The 22,559-nt window shown below is 42.4% G+C and overlaps 1 protein-coding gene across 1 annotated transcript in view; it reads left to right on the plus strand.

Annotated features, from left to right (window-relative positions):
- The window catches only part of kon (chondroitin sulfate proteoglycan 4-like protein), a 54,907-nt gene extending 39,019 nt beyond the window's left edge, over positions 1 to 15,888 (plus strand). The window contains exons 10-15 of the mRNA XM_071596274.1: positions 96 to 1,631; positions 2,308 to 2,895; positions 5,514 to 5,706; positions 8,736 to 8,891; positions 9,798 to 10,264; positions 11,986 to 15,888. Coding sequence (XP_071452375.1) covers positions 96 to 1,631; positions 2,308 to 2,895; positions 5,514 to 5,706; positions 8,736 to 8,891; positions 9,798 to 10,264; positions 11,986 to 14,187 — 5,142 coding nt within the window. The 3' untranslated portion in view covers positions 14,188 to 15,888. The remainder of the gene's footprint in view (positions 1 to 95; positions 1,632 to 2,307; positions 2,896 to 5,513; positions 5,707 to 8,735; positions 8,892 to 9,797; positions 10,265 to 11,985) is intronic.
- Positions 15,889 to 22,559: the final 6,671 nt, after the last annotated feature.

The raw sequence follows: 22,559 nt of genomic DNA on the forward strand, positions 1-22,559 counted from the left end.
CTTATTAATATGTAAATTGGCTATGGATAATTTCAAGTCTACAAGTACCTCATTCTGAATCATTGGCTAAAAATAATATTTTTGTTCTTTCACAGTTCAAGGTGTCAGTGATGGAAGCTAAAAGTCCAACAGTATACGACTTCCGGATTAAATTCGTTGAACTCCGTCTGGAGCACGTAAGAAATTTGGAATTGACGATGGATGGAATACAAGAGATACCGATTACTGAAGATAACCTCTTCTACCAGACTAAACCAACACCGACTGACACATCTCGCCTCATGTATCATGTCATACGCATTACACGTTATGGAGCCCTCACCGTATTACGCCCAGAGCCCTCCGGCCCAAAACAGCAGCACAGGCGTCTGCAGCCTGGAGACACATTCACGCAAAAAGATTTGGCAGACGGCAAGATCAGGTACCGGTTGCATCGCCGAACCTATTCGCGAGCTCATGATGACTTCCAATTTCGGGTCACCACTCCTGACCTTTCGACGGACCCGGCAATTTTCTCAATAGCACACGTTCCCGGACCCGACGAGTATGCAGCCGTATCAGCCACCGTCGAAAGGTTAGAAGTCCTCGAAGGCGGCAGGGCCACCATCTCGAGACGACACCTTCACCTCCAAACGGACAGGGTGTTCGAAGTCTCCTACAACGTCACCCGTGGTCCGCACCACGGGCACCTTGATGTCCTCGACTCGACGCTCACGGAGACACTAAGGCACAACGCGTCCTGGTTCGATTCCAGGGAGATCACGGCGGACAAACTAGTTTACGTCCACGACGATTCGGAGAGCAAGAGGGACTCTTTCCACTTTGTGGCCCTCGGGGACAACTTCCAGTATGTGGGAGTGTTTCACATTGAGATCGTGCTCAAGAACGACAACACGCCAACCAGAGCCGTAGACAGGGTGTTTCGCGTAGTCAGTGGCGGCGAGAGGTTGCTCACTGGCCGAGATCTCAGGTACGACGACGCCGACGTGGACTCCAGACCTTCGGAGATCGTATACACTAGGAGGGGGATCCCTAACGGAAGCCTACTCTCGGCCTCGGACTCTGCCAAGCCGGTGTTCGAGTTCACTCAGGAGGACTTGAACGAAGGCAGGGTCCTCTTCCGCCACGAGGGAGAAGAATATGGGAAGATAGGCCTCTGGATAACGGACGGACAGTTTTACGCCAACGGAGTACTCGAAGTCCGCGCCTCGCCCCCTTTTGTTGAAATCACGAACGCCACTGGCCTCGTGGTCCGACGTGGGGGCATCACCACCATTTCGTCGTTTAACCTAAGTGCGGAGACGAACGTCAACGCCTTCGGCGATCAGTTGCAGTATTTTGTCATTGAGGGACCGAGGCACGGTAGACTGGATGTCCTCAGTCGCCCGGTCGAAAAGTTCACGGAAAGGGACTTGGAAGGAGGAAGGCTGACCTACAGGCATGACGGCAGTGCTGCGGTCAGGGACCATTTCGTCTTCAGAGTGGATGCGAGAGGGGAAGCCAGTGTGGATGGTCGCTTCGACATAAGGATATTTCCGTCTAGTTACTGGGAGCCGCTGGTGGTGTCCATCAACAGGACGCTGGAAGTGGAGGAATCGACGAGTGTCTGCATATGCTCTAGTGCCCTTAAGGTAAGGCTAAAATCACGCTATGTCTGAATCATTCGTTTTCCCTTGTTATCATCAAACAAAGGCGATGCTCCTTTATTTTTAATTGGGGAAAAGTGGATTCTATTTAAAATAAATTATCAGCGCAAGCATGTTTACTAATTTTATTTGAGTGATAATTAATTTTCAATCAATGGTCTCTTTGCTATTCTCCATTAATGAAATAAATTTGCAACTTTAAATTAATTGGCCAATTATTGACGGTTTTTGGTTGCTTTGGAGGGGCCAAGATTTGAGATGACTAGCGATTACTTACAATAGGAGTGGGATTAATAAAAAGGTTTTGAACCAATATGGGAGTGAAAATATCAATGAACAAAATATAATTTGATAATTTTTTCAGCTGAGTACCACACTTTTTTGGTTAAAGGTAAATACTCTAAATTGCTCACAGATGTAACTTATAATGATCATTTAATAATCAATGAAATGCAAACCGAGCAATGTTTTTCAATTGATGCACACTTTGGTTGATCACTGAAAAAATACATTCCTAAATTCAACTTTTATAACTCCGATGCCCAATTTTTAAGTCTTAATCCATTTTTCCGAGGCCTTTCATGTCGAATTATATTTCGTAGCCTTACAAGAAAATTGCCCTCCTCCGAATTTTTTCCAAGCTATTATTTGACCTCAACAGGTGATGCACCCGATGATCCCGTCTTCGGACATCACCTTCTTCGTGCAGAAACCCCCGATCAATGGATACCTCGAGATAGAGGACAACAACGCCATCAGTGACGACTTTCCGGAGGAGGGAGCGACCCCCACGGATGGCGACGGCTCATCGCTCCCTCCTCAGTCTCCCTCGGTCAATCCCTTGTCCGCCGGATCCTCCCCCTTCCAGGACGAAGTCACCCTCTTTGACCAATCCCTGGTGGATGACAGCCGCCTGCAGTACATCCAGGCGGTGGCCAACGCGACGGATGACCATTTCGTGCTCGACGCGACCAACGGCATCACGTGGCTTAGAGGCCTTGTGGTCAGGCTCGTCGTGGTCCCAAAGAATATCTTCATCGGAACGAGCGGGGAACTGTCGGTTACGGAAGGCGGCTCCGTTACCCTCCCAGGGTCCCTGTTGGTCGTGCTCACGGGGTACTACGCGGGTCGGGTCCAGGAGTATCGAATCGTCCAGCAGCCTTTAGTGGGTTCGATAAGGGCCTCCCACCGGCCCGGGAAAACAGTGGAGAAGTTCACCGCTAGACAGCTGGAAGAGGGGCAGATCATAGTACGTTTAAATATTGTTCAATCCTTAATGTCAGGTGATTGATGGTAAAGATCTTGTGGCGTCATTGGCACGTAGGAATGTCCCTATCGGAAACGTAACTACCAAATCAATTCCGATGTGTATTTTTATATTTCCCAAACAATAAGACCTCGAAACATAAGGGGATCGAGATGGTGCGGGGGCTAACGTACTGGCTTCCCACCATGAGGGCGCGGGTTCAAATCCCGGCGGTGTTGAATATTTTTCAGAGGTATCTCGATCCCTACTTGAGGTGCTTTGTGGAGGGCACTTTGAGTGAGTACGCCGTCCGTCGGATGGGACGTTAAACTGCGGACCCCTTGGCGCCTTTCGTAAAGAGTAGGCTAATGCCGACGCCGGGTTTCTCTCCACCCTTCATCCTTTCCTATCCATCCCCTATGGCGCAAATGACCTTAGCTGTCGGTCGCCTCCCCTCAAAACTACTACTACTCGAAACATAATACCGGTTGCTCTGAGCATTTGTGAAGTATTTCTATACCAAAAGAAGGTGTAAATTAGTTTCAAATGTGTGGCTATGTATTTTGGCACGATAAAAATGTAACTTACGATTATAACTCTTCCATGAGGTCAAGCGAAGATGATAATTTCCAATTCCTCAGCCATAGGTTACCTGTGATTTTAGTGAGAGATTAAATGTCTTTACCCCATATTGTATAAGATTATCTTAATTTGTCAGTAGGGTCGCACTAGATTTAATTACCCGCCTGATTGTGATTTTTAATACAGTCTTGACTTTCAGGTGTTATAAATGGCTTTATCTATCGTAAAGTATCTGTGGAGTCGTTGATGAATAACATATTTTATTATTGAATGTAATTTACTCTTGATTGTGAAAAGGGAAATAGTTTATCTGATTCCAAAATTAATATTATCTTAGTTTTCAATCAACTTATTAGCACATTTAGTAATTCGGAAATACCTCTAAGATTAACAATTATGGAATCATTTAAAAAACTTTAATTTCCGTTTTACCGCCTTACGTCTTTTGCTCATAATGTACCTGATACTCGTGAAAATACTAAATCCCCTTCTATTAAGAAATTAGAGGAATAAAGGTTTAGATCCAAGATGTCTGACAAATTTATTTTATATCGTAAAGCGGAACCGATCACAACTCTTCAGAATAATTTGAATATAGATGCGGCTATTTATCATCATAGAAATCCTTGTGGTGCTGGACTTTCATTATTTTTCTCTTTCTCTTGGATAGATGTGTTATCAGTCGATGACAGCATTTTATGTTGAATTTTAATCAGTATTGAAATTTTCTCTTTTGGCGATGTGGCGCATTACTTTCATAATTAACCATGTGTATTAATTAATTTTTTTTATTTACATTGACATCTTTTAAAATTCAAACCATTACAGCCGTCAACTGAGAGTATCATGGCGTTCGTTATATCTGTATGGCTTCTCTGAGTTAAAATGAGTTTTAGGAACGAAAATAACTTCAATTTACATTCACCTTTCTCAATCACATTTCATATCCCCTTCCCTATTCAAATTCTTACTTTAATGACATTTGTTATTCAGCCGTATATTTTTGCGATCTCATGGGGTTATTCCGTGAATGAAAATATCTTTATACAAATGCTGCGGAAAGTTCGGAAATTTTCCCTTTGAGTCGGTGTAAATGAGAATTATTTGAATGAACCATCGCCCGAATTTATCCTTTCTGCTGTGAAAATCTGTGCCAAATGCTAATACTGGAGAAAGTTAACTCAGTCTTGTAAATTTGAATTAAATATATTTTGACCGAGTTAAAATGAAGGTCCGATAAAATTGATTTCAGTTAAGTTAAATTACAATTAACTTTAGTGTGTCCTGAAGTTAATTTTACAAAACTATTTTTCTGCCGTGAAAACTTTGGTAAAAAAATTATTCATTTCACATATTTAAAAAAAATAACCATTATAGTAACTGGTGGACACATATCTCAAAATTTAATGTGCGTACGGAATGCAATGCTGCGTGTGAAGGCTCCTCTTTTTCTCTTCTCTTGTCTCGCATTGGTACCACGCAAGCATTGCTCTTGAGAGGATCTCTCAGTAATCATTCGAAATGATTTTTAACGCTGATAGTTTTGTGTTGAGTTTTTACTGATAAAATAAACACGTCACGTTAAAACTCAAACATGAAAATCAATAAAGGAGTTCAGAGCTCCTTGAAAATTGACTTTTTAAATTTAACTTCACAGCGTGTAAAGCGTTGGCACCTAAGGTAGCAGATATTTGAGTTCCCTTCTTGAAGGGAAATCTTGAAGACCTAGCCAGCCCGTTACATTAACATATAATCGAGCGAATGTAACGTGCCGGGTAGATCTTGGGTGACGAATGAACCTTATTTGCACCTATCAATCCGATCTTCAGGTCGATTGTGATTCCGTTTTGTTTTTAATGTTACATTAAACCCCAAGTAATTAATTAGTAAGCATTCTATATTGTCATATTTTCTATTGACAAGAAAATACTACATCACCTCAAATTATAATCACGAATCTTTGTTGGCGGAAAAAATTTTTTTTTATAAAATTCATTGAAGAATATCCCGCTAAAAAATGATTGTTTTTTCATGATTAGTATCAACACGACGGCAGCGAAACTATGGAGGATGAGTTTGCCGTGGTTGGCCGTGCAGGGGATAAGGAGAGCATTCCAGCCATAATAAGGATTTCGGCGACCCCGGTGAACGACGAGCCTCCCAGGCTAATCAACAACACGGGCCTCGAGCTTTGGGAAGGAGCTTCCGCACCCGTCACCAGTTCACATTTAGGTAAGGACCCCTTGGAGAACAGTTAAAAGTTGAGCTTTGGGCTGAGGTTGATTGAGAAGGGCAAACCAATTAAGTCAACTTCAATAGGAGGAGCCGTCTATGTGAGTAGGAGATCAGAATGTTCGTATACCTCGAAAAAGGAAAACTTCGATTTTGCCTTTCACGTCATGAGTTCCGATTACATAAACTACATAATTCATGAAATGTAGGACATACACCATGCCTTGCCTCGGTAGCGGTAATGGGATAAAATAGTAATTTTATCGACAGGGATAACCGTACAAGAGGCCAACGTTGAAGAGGAAAGGAAAATGTGGGTAAAATCTTATTTTTATTAATGAATTATATTTGCGTTGACAACTGTTAAATAGTACCGGAGAAATTTCTTTTTAGATATATTCATGAATTTACTATTGAGCTGCATCCTATACAGTTCGGAAGAAAGTTCATGTAATGATAAATGAGGGGAATGCTTTGGCATGATCTTTACGTGCTCGGTTCACGTGGCTCAGATGAAAAAAACTCCATGGAATTCGTATACTATATATGTGCTTTTTCTTTAACTACCATCTGAAATTCTCTTGTATTTCAGTCCAAATATCATTACTGTCACCCACATACGATATTTTTACAATTTTCTCTTATTTCGAAATCTACGAACTCAAGCTTATAAGTTATTTGGTTCCCCTCGTAAGACCTCTTTGGCCCCCATTTGAAATCAATGAACACTCAAAATAACTTTCAACGATATTCCGAGGAAATGGCTCAAAATATTCACTTTTAGTTTGCGAATTTATTTGTTCCCTTTAAATCTTTCATTCGGTGCAAAATGATAAATATGATTATTTTCCTCGCATTTACTTCATAAGAAACCGAGTTCGCGAAAGAAACTGGTTTGCTTAGGCGCGGTGCCAAACAGAGAAATAAAGGAGTTAATGGCCTGGCAATAATGCCCCCTTGAAGAGCGTTCGTGAGATACTGCAGTCCTTTTTGAAAGATAAGTTCCGCGGGGAAGGATTCTGCAGTCTTTAAGAGTAACACGAAAGCGCTGACCTCATTGGATAAGGTAGCGCTTTTGTCCTCAGCGCGTCGTACATCATCGGTTGGATCTGGAAAAGCGGAGCTTTATGTTTCGTGGTATTTCCTATTCTTTTTCATGAATACGCAAAGTGCGTCTTTTTCATGTGCCTACTCTCTGCACCATAACATTTAAGGATAAGAAGGAATGGGGATGTTTCAACGTCGTCGTTTGAATTGACTCAGCAGAAATATTTTTTGATGAAGCAGAGTCATGATCGGTAACATGACGATAGGTTTCTTGAGATGATCCAGTAGCCTCCGTTATTTGCACGATCTAATGGTGCATTCCCAACCATTAGTTATAATCAAACCGCCCGGCATCCATTTTTTTATCCAGCCGCATAAGATTATTTTTCATTTGACTCAACTACAATGAATGTCTTTTTACTCCTAAAAATCATCGGAATCGTCAGATTCACAGGGCGTACCTATGATACGATACTAGAAGGCTGGGTCACTTGATGATGCTGCTAATGTAGCCATCTTTTCCATCAAAAGGCAAGACCTTTGAATCTCTTCCTACCTACGACAAAAAAAATGCGGCCGTTCAGTGGGCAGGTAGTCGAGTGACTTCTTTCGATTCAATTGGATTTCACTCTCGAAGAAGTAATTCACCGCACAGATCAAGTCTTTTTTGTAGTTCTCCACTAGCTTTGCTCTCCATTGAATATCTTTGTGGGTGAATCCTTTGAATTCGATTTCTATTTTTGTGCCTCTTAGACACATGGGTGTATACGTTCCTTCCCTTAGCAAGTTGACTTCTCCACGTCGCCTTGATTCTCTTAATTACCAAGATCATCATCATCAGTATTTTAATCCTAATATTAGTGTACTATATCCCTCCGTTTTCTCTATTCAGTATTAATTCCTTCGCCCTCTGATAGCTTCTGCGTTTTTGTCCTCCTTAGTTTGTCCTATATACTCCTACTTGGCCTTCCTCACGGAAACTTACCTTCAATTTTCATTTTTATAATGTTTTTAACTAATCCATTGTGCTGCAAGGTGTGTTCAAATGTCTATTTCTTCTTTGGCGTATAGTTATCCATATTTTTGTTTCTTCTTTTGCTCTTATGCTTCCTCATTCCTCCCAATCATAAGTAGCCCTGCTGCACAGGGAGATGAAGGATTCCACGAGCTCCAATTTTACACCTCCAATTATGATATCTGCCTTCGGCCTCTCGTCTCGAAACCAGGATTTTAGTTTTCTTCTTGTTGATGCAATAACTAATGCTTCTCAAAACCTTATCAGATTCTCCTTTGGTAAGGTTTTCTTAGTGTCTATTGCATTTCTTTCCCGTTTCCCCATTTACGTTCGTTAATTTTCTTCGAGGACACATTCATAATATTACTGCTTAAACTTTAATTCTTAATATTATATAACGATATATGTTGGTGAATATAGGTAACTTTTACATGTACAGTTCTTCCATGTGAGATTTCTACAAGCTAATGTCGTTTTCAGCATTAATTTTATCTTTGAAAATGGCTTTAGAGCATTGATACCACAATCTTGTAAAATTAGAATATATGTCAATGCAACTGTAGTGGATGACTCCGTTAAAAGTTGCTGTTGCGGAATCTCCAGCAGTTTCTTTGGAATAGAATATATGTGTTCGCGTGCAATAAATATTACTTAGTTATTCACTTCCTGCTTTACAATCAGACGAGTGTTGGGTTTTTAACTGGCTAATACGCCCAGAAAAAAACAAAGTTTTTCTAAGATATTTGATGGTTGTTAAATCAATTAACTTTTAACTAATCGAGTATGAAAAAGAAGTGAAAAGCTTATTTGCTTCAAAAAATATGTCACATTTTGCCCGATATCATGGGAATACTTGAATTTTTAACTAGGTAAAAAATGCATACCTTCGTAGTTTATGGCATAATGAGTTTATTAACGAGCCTCAAATATTCATGTGATCTGCTAATTAGTGTGTTTTCTTTCTCAGCTGCTGTGGACCCCGATTCGTCTGCCGAAAACATAACCTTCACCATATCCTCCGTAAAATCTGGTTATGTGGCCCTGAAGTCTTCGTCCAGGCTGCCAATTACGCAATTCACCCAGGCGCAGGTTAATGCGGGCCTCATTCTTTTCGTCCACATGGGTAAATATAACTCTTTTGACTCCGGTGACAACTCTCTCATTCTCTGTCATTCGATTAATTATTGTGGCGAGCCAAGTTACTGATATGTTATACGCACTAATTTAGAAAACTATAGAGACGAGTGTATCAAGGGTGATGAGGTGTATCAAATTAGTAAATTAACATCAAAGTATTTTATGAACATTTTATAATGTTGGCAGTTAGGAATGTTGTTTATCCAACCGAAAATGTCAAGTTGTCGCTTATTTTTGGTTGGGTTATTGTATTTTAAATAATTTTTTTATATAATTTTGTTAATTTTAATGTCTTTTGCGTTCATTATTTATAACTTATTGTATTGCCCCTGATGATTATCTATTAAAAATCAAGTGTAGTATTATAAATTATTATTTTATAAAATTTTCATGTGAATTAATGAGTCTCATTCAACAGTTAATTAAAATATGAATATTTTTCACATAATTAATCCCTTCAATGCTAATTATTTCCCACATTGTTCTATGTACATATGTGTATATTTATTTTTATCCCCGATAGATTGACTTAAATTTAGTGTCCATTGTCTATGTAATCTCTAACAAAATGAAATTCCAGTAATTTATTCGAACCTCTTTGATAGAAAATCAAACGTTTCTCATTTTTTTGTAAGGAAAAGTAATCTGCGTAATATTTTGAGTGTTTTTGATACCTCTATTGATATAAAAAATCATATTGTCAAGTTTTGATTCGGGTTCAATAAACTTTTCAACATACTGTTGAAATTGTAAGACGATACCATGCGTGACCATCACTAAGACATCACTGGTTGTTTAAAGCTTGGTCGTTCTTGATTGAATGTATTGTGAAATTGACCGTTGGCTTTTATTTCACCAGTATTGGTATCATAGACGGTGTCCCCATTTTCAGGGGGTCGGAGCGGCGGCTTCCGCCTTACCCTCAGCGATGGTGTCAACTCCGGGGGCACCCATGATTTCGAGGTCACCGCCCTCGACTTAACCCTGCGCCTCGCGGCCAACAATCCCCTGCACGTCTTCCCGATGCTACGGCAGCCATTGGCCTCGGACGAGCTCTTGGCGGTCACATCCGATCCCTCACCGCCCGGCCGGCGCATCGTCTTCTCCGTGCGTACGCCTCCCGTCCTCGGCCGCTTGCTCGTCGAGCCTTCTGGGCCTTCCAGTTCGGCCAGTATGCCAAGGGTTCCGCTTGTCCCCACGGCGAGGGACCCCGCGATGCCCGCCTCCAACTTCACCCAGCTGGACGTGAACGAGAACAGGGTGTGGTACGAGCACACTCATCCCTTCACAGACCTCATGGCCAATGATTCGTTCACGTTCGACGTCAGCGCCGACTTCGCCGAACCTTTGCTCGAACAGGTGACTGACTGCTCTTTACTTTATTCATGTGTTCTTAGCTGTGTCGACCACGTGGGGGCTTCCGTTTTCAATAATAAGTCGAATTAATGGACCACTTGAGGATGATTGTGTGACAGAACTGTTTTGTGAAACTTTCTGAACTTAACCGTTGGTGTGAGTCACAATACTCCTCAGAAATTTTAGTTCTTGAGGGAGGGAGACTTCTCATGAACTGAAAAACTATTTATTAGTTTTTGTTCCCCGGTCACTGGCCATATTTAATATTAATGCAAGGTATAAGTAGTAGGGGTTAAACCTAATTGTGGGACGTGATAGTCCAGTGAGTTGAGCGCTGGGCTACTGACCTTAGGGTCCGGGTTCAATCCCTGGTGATTCTTCTGAAACCCTCAACCTCAGCTAAGCTATGTACTATTCAGCTGTTCAGATCTTCCTTGGAGACTGCAGGGAAAAGAGCTGGCCCTCTACCGTGATATGTGAATATCAAATGCCATGTAACACTTAGTATTAGATGAGCTCTGCCCTCAGCTCAAACCAATATTCAGGTTGATTAACGAGATTTTAAACTTCATTAATTGTCTGAAATATGGTTTAGAACTTTATATATGTATATATATATATATATATATATACACACATATATATAAATATATTTATATATATATACGAGGGTCATCCGGAAAGTAGTACCCGTTCGTGAAATAAAGAGACAAAAGTAAATATTAACAAACATAAAAAATTTTATTTGAAAGAGGATACTTTAAACTATTTCTCAACATAATCTCCAAGCAAATTAAGGCATTTGTCATAACGTGTGACAAGTTTCTGTATTCCTGCTGCATAGTCCTTCGCCGCCAGCTCATTGAGATACGCGAGGGACCCATCTTGCACAAATTTTTGCATAATGCAGATGGTGTTTAACAATTTCATGAACAATTGTTCGAGAAACATTAGGAAAATGCTCACAGATGTCATCAATTGTGACGCGCCGATCGTTCCTCACGAATTCGTCAACTGAGCTCACCAGTTGGTCTGTAATGACAGACGGTCTCTCCGAACGCTCATCGTCGTGTGTGTTCCCCCTCCCCATGTTGAAGTTGCGACACCACCGCCGAACAGACGACTCGTCCATTACATTGTCTCCATACACCTCCTTTAATTGGCGATGAATATCACATGGGCGAACGTTTCTTGCATTGAGGAATTTAATCACTGCCCTCACTTCACAACTGGCGGCGTTCTCAATTTTTTTAAACATTGTAAACAATCACAGAAACAACACAGGCAATGCTAGCGTCACGCAACTTGGCTCAGAGAAGGCAGACAAGCCACTGAAGCTATCTGACCTCGTCCAGCGGCTACTCGCGTCGTCAGCACTTCATGCGGCACGAACGGGTACTACTTTCCGGATGACCCTCGTATAATGGGAATTGTAAAGTTACTGAATTTAAACTATTTAACTTTTATAAATACGTTAATTAATAAATATTTAGAAGAGATATAAGAGAATAAATTTTAGAAGAAAATAACTCATTATTTTTGCTTGCTTCATTCATTTTGACATTGAGTACCTAAATACAGTGATAAAATGTATTTGTTCAATGAAATTATCTTTGAAACGCGCGCAAGTATTTGACGATAGGTAAAACCAAAACTTGCTTGTAGTGGAAAGTATTCCAACCGGTTCCAAATGATAATCTTGAATTTCCATTTCCCCGGAACAGATCTTCAGAATAGACATATCAGTCTCCTCGATGACCTCTGGTGGACTCGATCGCTTCCTTGTCCTCGAGCCAATAGAGGTTGAAGAGGGGGGATCTGCCGTCCTCCGGATGAATACAACCGGTGTCGCCGCATTCATCGAGGCTCACAGCGGCTGGGCACCGCCGGTCGTCGTCGAGATTGCCCTGTGGTCTGCGCCAAGGCACGGGACCCTCGCCGTGTCCGGCGTCAACGCCTCTTCCGGCACGACCTTCACGCAGGCGCAGCTGGATGCTGGAGAGGTCATCTACAACCACGACCATAGCGACACGACTGAGGACGATGTCCCATTCTCCCTCCGGCTCCCATCTCCCGAAGATTCCACGCCGGGAGACGTTCTTCTGTACAACGGTACTATCCGCGTGACCATCCGTCCAATCAACGATCAGCCGTTTCACCTCCTCACGCGTGCCCCCCACGTAGCGGTAGTGCAGGGGGGCATTCGTCCCATCACTCGAGAAGATTTGTGCACGGAAGATCCGGACACTCCTCCCGAGGAGCTCATATACGACGTCATAAGCGGACCTAGTGCTGGAAGGCTCACGCTGGCCTCAAATTCCTCCGGAGCGAGCCAAGACATGGTTGTGCAGTTTCCAGCCGTGAGATTCACCCAGGCCGACATCAATTCCGGCAGGGTTTCCTATGAACATGCCGGCCCCTTGGCTCCTGCCTCGTTTTATTTCCGAGTTTGGGACGGACAGTTCAATCCAGTGTATACAGTCTTCAACATCCGCGTCCTTCCTCTTTCCTTAAACATTTCGCGGCTTGCTCCCATTCCTATTCGTCAAGGCTCTAGCGTGACGTTCATCGAAGAGGGCCATCTGAATCTGACAACCAACGGAAGAAGGGATAGCGTGAGGTACAATGTGACGCAGCCCCCGAGACATGGCACAATATTCGTGCACGACGTGGCGGTCAATTCTTTCGGGCAGACGGACGTAGATGCAAAGAAGGTGATGTATATGCAGACCGACATGACAGCTCCAGGGGACAGCTTTTCACTAACAGCTTGGCTAGAAGATTCTGATGTGAAGCTTCCGAACATGAAATTCAACATCACTGTCACTCCATTCGTTAATATTGGCAACTTCACCCCTATTTCTGGAGGGAGGAATGTAATTACTCCGAAGTTTCTAGACGCTTCTCCGTTAGCCCACTTGACCGCAAGCAACCCAACGTACACTATCACACGCCGTCCGAAGTTAGGGAGGCTTAAAAGAATAATTCGAAGCACGGAGGCAAGAAGGGTCAGGGAGAAGGAAGTTACCAGATTTACACACGAAGAAGTGGAAAGTGGCGTCATCTATTATGTTGCCAAAAGAGCTGAAGGTCCCGGCCAAGAAGATTCCTTTTCCTTCATGTTGACCACTACAATCTTTCAACCAGCCCACGGTGAAGTGAAATTTAGGGTACAGCCTGAATCTGAGAGGAGGGTCCAAGACCAGGCCACTGCGGGCGTCTCCTCGGACGCCACCCCGCCGCCTCGGAAGATGGGCTCGGGGCAAGCGGGAGGCGCGGCCAGTGGAACTGGCAATCGACCGGAGGTCGCCAGTCCCAACATGAGCAACGACTACGTGTTAATAGTCGCAGTCGGTGCAGGAGTTGTTACATTAGCCGTCCTTATAATTGTAGCAGTCAAGTGTTGCTCCTTGAGGAGCAGAGACGAAAGGGGATCTTCGGGGAAGCACCACGAGGCTCGGCCCGGATCAGCCTACGGCCCCGGCGGCGTTCCGGTCCCGGGTCCCAACGGTGACCTTTACGGGGCGGACCTGGACACGGCCCCGCCGCTCCCGAGGCCGCCAGATCACCTCCTGCCGCTTCACCCGACCTCACCAAGGCCGCCGCGCAGCAAGCGCTTCGCGGCGGCCAACGGGTCGACCCAGCGGGGAGATATCGGGAAGGTCGCAGTGGACTCGTGGCGAGACGGCTCACCGACCGTACCCCAGTGTAAAGTGATTCCGCTGGAGCCGATGGATGTGGGAGTTGTTGTCGGAGGCGGTGTGGTTGTGGGAGGCGGGGAGGCGGTGGACGTGAACGCCAGGTATCCATACGGGGTCGCTGACGAGCCGACGGAGGACTGGAGCAGTTACGATACTTCGACGGAGCTACAGTATCCTCCTCGGACCACCAACCCGATGCTGCGTCGGAATCAATATTGGGTCTGAGAGAAGTAATTCGATCCCTTTCTATTCCGAAGAGGGTCGATATATTTCTCTAGGGGATCCTAAACTTAAACAGAGTTGCTCATGTTGAAAATAATAGGGGTTGTCCTTCAGATAACGTTCCTTATTTGATTCCCCCAAGAAAACGGAGGAACTAGGAATCAAACAAAATCTCAATTGGAACAGACGCTCAGATTTATAATGATAATCAGAAACGGAAACGGGCTGCCGTGTTTTTACAATTTTTCTTGGATGAGAAATCAATGATTGACTGTTTTTGTTTGTTGTTTCATACTGGGACTGATGGATATGGGAATAATAAAAAGTGTTTTTATTATTTGGAAACGTATATGAGGGTAAGTTTTGGGTCATACCATGTATTGTGCCAATTACCCGATCTCCTTAGTATGCCGTGTCTGAGAACGTGTTATAAAGTGACTTTAAATTTAAAAAAAAAAGTGGCTGCGAGAGTGACTGTTGAAGGAGATGATGGGAGAGACGTGTTTATTTGGAAATGAAGGAAATGGCTGAAAAAAAGACGGCATGTTGACCAAAAGACTGGGTTGGACTTTGATACATAAGAACTCGAGTTTTTTGAATGAAAAAAAAACGTAATGGTGCCTATGTGTTTCCGTGCAAATTTAGTGAAAACCGCTGGGAGCTGTTGAAAAGTTATTTGTCGCTCAGTATTCAGCAGTCGTTTTTTATCGTCCGTCGTTTTTTTCAGGATGAATAATAGAAACCCGTTAGGCTTCCTTGTTTTTTCGTGTTGTTGTTCACTCCAATGGAAGGAATCGCGCGCCCGAGAAGTGCTACGTTGAGCGTAATAGGCACATCAAAAGGCGGGAATTGGTTAGGGTTGTTATTCTCTCTGAAGGAAGCTGCGTTCCAAATAAGCGTGCGAGTTCATTTGTTATCAGGTTTGCAGAGTAAATAGATTATTTTGCTTTGTGCTAGAGCGTCGAGAAAGAGAAGTATAATTTTGAGAAAACGAGACGGAAAGACTTGGTGGAGTTCCTAGTTCCGACAAGAGAAATGAGGTGGAAGAAGACATTTGGTGCATCATTCCTCGGCGTTTTTTATATGAAAAAGAGTAAAAGAAATGAAGGGATAGGCCTATGTAGTTCTTCTACGGTTTGTGGTGTGTTCCATTGGCGGATTCCGATAAGAAACCTACCAAATACTGGTATGAACGTTAATCAGAGGCACGCGATATGGTGTTAAATAAAAAGGACGTGGGGAAATAAACTTTATAACATTTTTATAAGGAAGACGGTTTGTTAAATGCATTTATCCACTGATAAAAAAAAAACTCCCGGTCAGTCGAAATTCAGTCATCCCCTGGCGCGTTGTAGCTTGGAGCGATGATCAGAACGGCAAAGTAACTAACACAGTATTTCCGAGTAAATTCACTTTTTCTGAAAAATAATGAAGAAAGTTGTCAAAATGCACATATTTTAAGTTTTATTCACGAATTTTCATTTAAATTTAGTTGCCATGGAAACGGTCGAAAGGGGATGATGGACAGTTTTTATTAAGTGCCTCCCCTTTCGCATGACATTGCCGTGAAGAAATCGAAACAGGAATACTAATTGTTGCTGGTGATCGTCATGGTAACGCAGACCCTTGTTCAAAGGATATATATGTGAGTGCCTACGAATGAAAGTGTGTGGAATTGAGTGTATAAGTCATTTATATTGTAAAATAAAGATGCTAAGATATTTGCTATTACTATCTTGTTTTCTCAATAGATTTCGGTAGACTGCCAACCGTCCGTCCCGTCCTATTTCCCTCCTCCTTAGAATCAGATTTCCCATGGCTAATTGCGGCGGGCTGGAAAGCAGAGTCTTGGGAAGCCTGATGTCACTGATGCCAATTGCTTGACTGACACCTCCAGTCCCCGTCTCCATATTTATAGGCATATCGTGAATGCTGATTGCATCAAATTCATCAGTCATATATGATTTATATTTGAGTATACTCGTATGTCGCCATATACACATCAATCATAGAAGAGTCAAACTTTTCATCAGCTTCTCAAGTTTGGTAAAGATTTTTCTTCGAAATAAGACCGTTTATGATTGTAGGTCATTTTCTAATCAAAGTTGCTATTCACATATTCGGGACGGTGGGACTTAGGTCCACCAAAAAATGGGGACTCCAACACGGGAAAGTCGGGGACTTTTGATATTTTGTCCATGACCTCAAGTAGAACAACGAAGAGAATAAATTTATATTTCCCTTAAATTTTCTGCTTACTCAAATATTTCTAGGCTTCCATGCTTAGGTGTAATTAGCCGGCGCAACCATGCTGGTGATAGGAAAGAGGTGGGTGAAGTTCTTCGAAATGTCTTCCTTCTGCCATCGACCGAAAAACCTGCAATTTTCATAAACGGCAGTATCGGCAGTGAAACTGTGGACTAAGGAGCATGAATAAAAAGCATCATTCCACCCATTGCGCATACCTTAAGGCTTCCTTCCCGCATCCGTCCCCCAATGTGGCCAAATGCCTCCCACGTGGATATTCACCTCGATCGCTCGTTTTGACTACCAAATGACGCCCCCTTCCTCCAGCACCCACTTTCCCCCCCTCTCGGAGTACCCTCCCCTGCAGCCCATTTGCTTCGAACGCCGGTGTTCGACTCGTGTTTAGGGAAAACCGCCACTCAGGGCACTTGTCGACTCAAATAACATTCTTCGGAATTAGGAGTGGTGGCGAGGTGAGAGGGGAAGCTCCGAAAAGGCGACGGCTACACCAGTGTGGAGGGAGAGAGATCACCTCACGGTGCCCTCCCTAATGAAGCAGATACCTAATTCCCTATCAGACGTCGTCGACATCAGTTCCGCACCGGCATCTGCATTGAAACACGAGATTCCTGTCGATAGGGCATGGAAATCAAAGGACTCGGGCGGGCGCATGCACTGCGTTCCGGGCTCGCTGCCGCAGCGTTCCTTCCGATGAGAGAGGGAGAGAGCTGGCTCCAAATTAGTTTTCCTTAGCTTGGTCTTTCCCTTGGAGAAAGACCGTTTGTGTGAGCGAAATGCTCCACGGTTTACGAAACATAATACATTCGCACATTCGTTTACCTCGTGTTACGCATTTACATACCATCACCACTGCCGTATATATGTATATACATGTATTTATTCTCCTATCCTTTGCAGTAACTTGAAAGTAATCGTCGATCAGCAGTTAATAAACTGATGAGATGATCTATATCGTTTTCATTTGAAATGAAGAATTGATTACATTTCATGTTTATTTTTTTTACTTAAATAGGCTGTTTCAACCGTAAAATATGTATGCGAGCAAGTGAAATTGGATAGCGATTTATTTGTCAGCCAGCGTAATGTTTGTCTTCGTGACCTCTGCTGTGTAATCAAATACGGTTGAGGATGTGACCTAAAGACCTTTTTTGCAGATATTGTGTGTGTCGTGGGGTAATTCTGATTTTATCTACGGTTCGATATGGCCTCAGCATTTGGAGAATTTAAAATGGCAAATTGTCAATCTCACAAGAGGACAAAATGACCACCCATGATTGCACACAAGCCTCTGAATTGAAACATCCTAATTCAAGTTCACTTTCAAAATTCGATAACTATAAATAAAAAAGTAAGTATGCGTACTGTTTACTCCAAATTGTCTATTGAAAATAATTAAAATATTTCGTGCAAAAAGAAACTTTATTTCACCATGTTTATCGGGATTCCTTTTTAAAAACGATAGTTTATACAGCCACTCATGCCCATGGAACGTGTATGTTCTGCATTCCTCATGCTATTCAATTCTGTTACTCCCCTGTGGACTCTTGGTCCAAAAATTAACTTTTGTTTAAACTTTCTCATCATATCACGTGCATCGATATAAAAAATATTATACCAAATGAAGTTTTAACTCGCATTTTCCCAGATTCGCCATATAGCACAGATTGATTCCCGCTAAGAAACAAATCCCTTGAGCCACGTCTGTTGTACGCTGCAACTCTAATGGGTGCAACAGCATTATGTGAAGCGTTGAAAGAAGTTTTATTATTACTTTAAAACATATTTCTTATAACCAGTTTTAATTTTCAGTAAAATAATTAGGCTATTAAATGTTTATTATGTGGCATTTATGGAAATCAGCAGAGCTATTGACTTGCGCCTCAGTTCCTATGTGGATATCTCAGACTAGCAATTACAATTTCTGAGCATCGTTATGACCTGTTTAAAAGCAAACATTTCCATTAATATTCAGATGCCAGCTGTAGCAACAAACGAATTCCAAAACAGTAGAAAGAAAGAAAAATCAAATGAAACACATGGTGCCAAAAACGCGTACAGTATTTCAGTCATTCCCTTCGCAATCGCCACCGTATGATACGCGCGTGCAATGTTTATTTTCCCTAATCCTCGTCCCTCCGCTCGAATCACTTTATCGTCCAATGCTCGCTTTAACACGTGGGGGTCGGTACAAAACGAACGCACAAATGATCTCTCGTTAACATCAGATTATAGCTTATGGGGGCATTATGCCTGAATTACACGGAGGGAACCCTGAGTTCAAATTGAGCGAGCGATTCAATATCAAAACCCTGCCCCCAAAGCTGCCAACCCATGAATAGATTCCCTTTCAACATCGTCATAGAAATCCCCATTTACCTAGCTCGCGTGCGATCCGATTATCTAAGTGATCAATCCCCGTATTATCTCTGCGTCAGGGTCAGAGGAGGATCGTCGTTCACGCGACTGAGATAAATGCGAATGTTCCAACGGACACTTCGAAGCTAATAATTCGGGATGATTGGCGGGTATTTTGCTGCGGATTGTGCTCAAGGTGTATGACAATGTCATCATTTTCTCATAAGGGGTTTTCCAGATGGCCTGCATAAAACCCTTTGAGCCCTGCTTCATTTTATGATCAGTACACACGCATAATGCTCTTGAGCTCGAGTTGAGCCCATGCGGCCTCACGGTCTCGTGCTAAAAACTTTTTCACGGTCTTGTGCTTAAACGATTTTCAGGTGTACATTGTTTGATAAATCATTAACCCACACCACTCAGAACTGTATTTACAGCAGGTTTACTTCAGTCCGGAAATAATTCAGGAATAACAGTAGCTGTTAATTCCCGGGAAATCAGTTAGAGCCTATTCTACTCTTGACTCCAACACTATCACACACTTCGCCTGGTGCCTTCACACTGTTTAATACACAAAAAGAATGTATTTACAGCATACTTAGTTCGCATGTAAGTCAACCTTAAGTCAAATTAAATGATACACTTCACGTAATGCTGTTGAGAATATATTTCTCATTAACATTTTCACATTTTATCTTCAAGTTAGAGTATTTCGCCTTGAGTTCATTGAGGTTTGACGTAGTTGAAATAATTTTCCCGTAAAAACAAATATTATTATTTATCCTTAGTTGCAATAAATTAATCTATAAAGGGTAAAATTATTTCTTGGATAGCTTTGAATTAACTTTTTAAGATCCAATTGCGGGCAATTTTCCGTCTAATACAACGAATAGATAAGGAGATTGTGTCAAGTGTGAGAGTTAGCTAAATTCATCGGCTGTTCTTTCAGTCATTCAAATCGCCGCTCACATGACAAGTGACATCATGGGTGGCCGAAATGAAAAAATAGCAGCGCATTTTTTCGATTACCCGAGACATTTGTTTACAATTTGGTTCCAGAAAATGTTTTGATTTCCTATCATCATCTGCAGGTTATCCTCCAGTTCAAAAAGCTCAATATCATTTGTTTTCTCTGAAATCTTTTATTATGAAAAAAACATTGGCAGAAAATCTACATTATAGTAATAGAATTACTCAGCCTTTTCATGAAATTACTTGAGTCCGGATTCAATCACCTGAAAGAAAAGACAATACCTGGTGAGTAGCTGATCATTGTATGCAAACCATAACTTTATCATTGTATGCTCTCTCTATTCGCCTGCTTACACCAACCCTATAATCATGACATAGAATAGGATCCAGGGCCACCAATCATGACAACGAAACTTGAATGAAGTTGAACCGCAAGCCAAAACAGGTAACAATGGCTGCACAGTTTGCAACATGCACCAACGAAGAACAACGTTCTGTCATACATTTCCTGAGCAGTGAAGGTACGAAATCTATTAACATCCATCGGCAAACGAAAGTATGGTATGGTGAGATATGTGTATCACTGCAGTATGCGTGCGCTTGTAGCTGGAAGTTCAGAAATTGCGTGATTTCTGTGGCAGAAGCTCCCTGTCCAGGTCAGGCACACCATATTGTGACACCTGAGTCTAGCCATTGGGATGGATAGTCACCATGTAACAGTGGATAAAAGAGCTGATTATGGGTGCCATAATAGGGTAGTTGTGTGAATTGATCCCGCCATTCCTAAATCTGCGGCTAACGCAATATAGTCTAGCTGATATCTTCCTGAATACCCGGACATTTTCCATGTATACCAACAGCTTTTATGGTGCTCAAACAATGTATCCGTTATGATTAATTCTTGTCTTCTGCAGAACTCTATTGCTTCCTCCCCGCGGTCATTCCTTGTTCCTAAACCGTAGTGCCCACCTCACTGCGATCTCTTCCTTTGTCTACCATTGCGTTCCAGTCCCCCATCACTATCAAATGTTTCCCTCCAGGAACACCGGTAATTATGGCCTCTAACAGATCTTAAGCTCGATAGATTTCTTTTTCCCTATGGTTGCTTGGTGGTATGTATGCCTGATCAATGACCAAGCTCGTCGGTTCCGCTTTTACTTCTACTTATGATATACTGTAAGCCGCTAGCTCTTTGTTTGCCCCTCTTCTTCCTACTTTCTTTTGATATTATTGCTACCCCTCAATGGCTATCTTACCATCCTCTGCATATTAGTCTATAACAATCACTCAAGTAATATCCGCTACCCATCCATCTCAACTCGCACTACCCTAAAACAACTATATTTCCTCTCTCCAATTGACTCTGCCTCTTTTTAATTTCTCCCTCGCTAGTTTTCCTTCAGTCCACTTCAGCTTTTCAATCCTTCCATGCCATCCGCCGCAATTTCTCATTTTTACTATTTTTCATTTCCACCGTCTCATGATCTCTGGTCATCTCTGTTTCTTCCCCTAATTGTTTGCCTCTTCCTGGCATGCTCCCTGCACGCTTCATGCAGTGGCTATATGTTTATTTTGGGATTGCCGCCCTTGTGGCTTATCCCAATAAGGGGTGTTTTCGACAAGCGACTTTACCTATTTGTTTTGCTGATTAACACTTCAGCATTTTTTGTTTTAATAATTAATTAATTTTAATAGGTATTTATTCAACTATCTCGGCGTCTTGCCTTGGGTAGTGGTTGGTCGCTGTCGTCTTCTGTAATTGCCCTTGGTCTTTTATGGACATCCCATTTCTTTGAAACTGTATTTTTCCCAATATTTCGGAGAATTTCGTCATCTTTTGTTTCATGTTTTTTGTAGAAATTGATTGCTTTGTTTTTAATGTATTTGTCAATTTCTAATATTCCGGCCGTTGAGTAAAGGTCCTTCTCAGGGTAGTTGTTTGGTAAACGAAAGATCATTTTGAGGGTTTTCTTTTCAAATCGATTAAATTGTAATTTTGCTGTCACATTCGCCATTCCTGCCCATGCCGTACTGGCGTATGTGACAATGGGTCTTATGCATGCTGTGTATATTAAGTTTTAATTTCCTATCTACATTTCCTGATCTGAGCAGGTATGAAAGGCCTGCTCTGCTACCAGCTGCTTTGAGAATTGTTTTTCTTATGTGTGGGACGAAGTGCAACACTGTGTCTAAAGTAACTCCTAGGTATAGCGCCGTGTCTTTCCATTGGATTGGATTTCCCTCGATGTTTAAGGGATCTACGTAGTCTATAGTTCTTCGGGAGAAGATTACTGCTTGCGTCTCTACTGGGTTTAAGTCGATCCTCCACTCTCTGTACCATTTTGCCAGCTTGTTAACTGCATCTTGTAAGTATTTTGCTGCGTATTTAGCCTGAACGCTTCGGCAGATAATGGCTGCATCATCAGCATAGAGAGCTAACATAGTATTCCCATTTTTTCCTATATTAGGGACATCTGCCGTAAATATATTAAAAAGGAACGGACCAAGAACTGATCCCTGTGCACGCTTCATTGTGTGCCCTCTCCTAACTCAAAATCCCAAGGACTCAGAATAGTAACCTCGGTTGCCAGAATAGACGTATTGGAATTTTCGAAAGGCGTCACCCGTGGATCCGTTAAAACGCAAGCATGATCTAATCCAACCCGCCTCTCGAGAATAAATACTCCTACCGTTCCTACCGCATTTCACCCTCACCCGAGAGAAAGAATTTTGGAGGGATTGAGACGTAGGCCCGCATCGCCACCTCTCGCGTGACGAGT

The sequence above is a fragment of the Hetaerina americana genome, unplaced genomic scaffold, assembly GCF_022747635.1.
Source record: "Hetaerina americana unplaced genomic scaffold, ioHetAmer1.1.p SCAF_1, whole genome shotgun sequence".
Taxonomy (NCBI): Eukaryota; Metazoa; Arthropoda; class Insecta; order Odonata; family Calopterygidae; genus Hetaerina; species Hetaerina americana.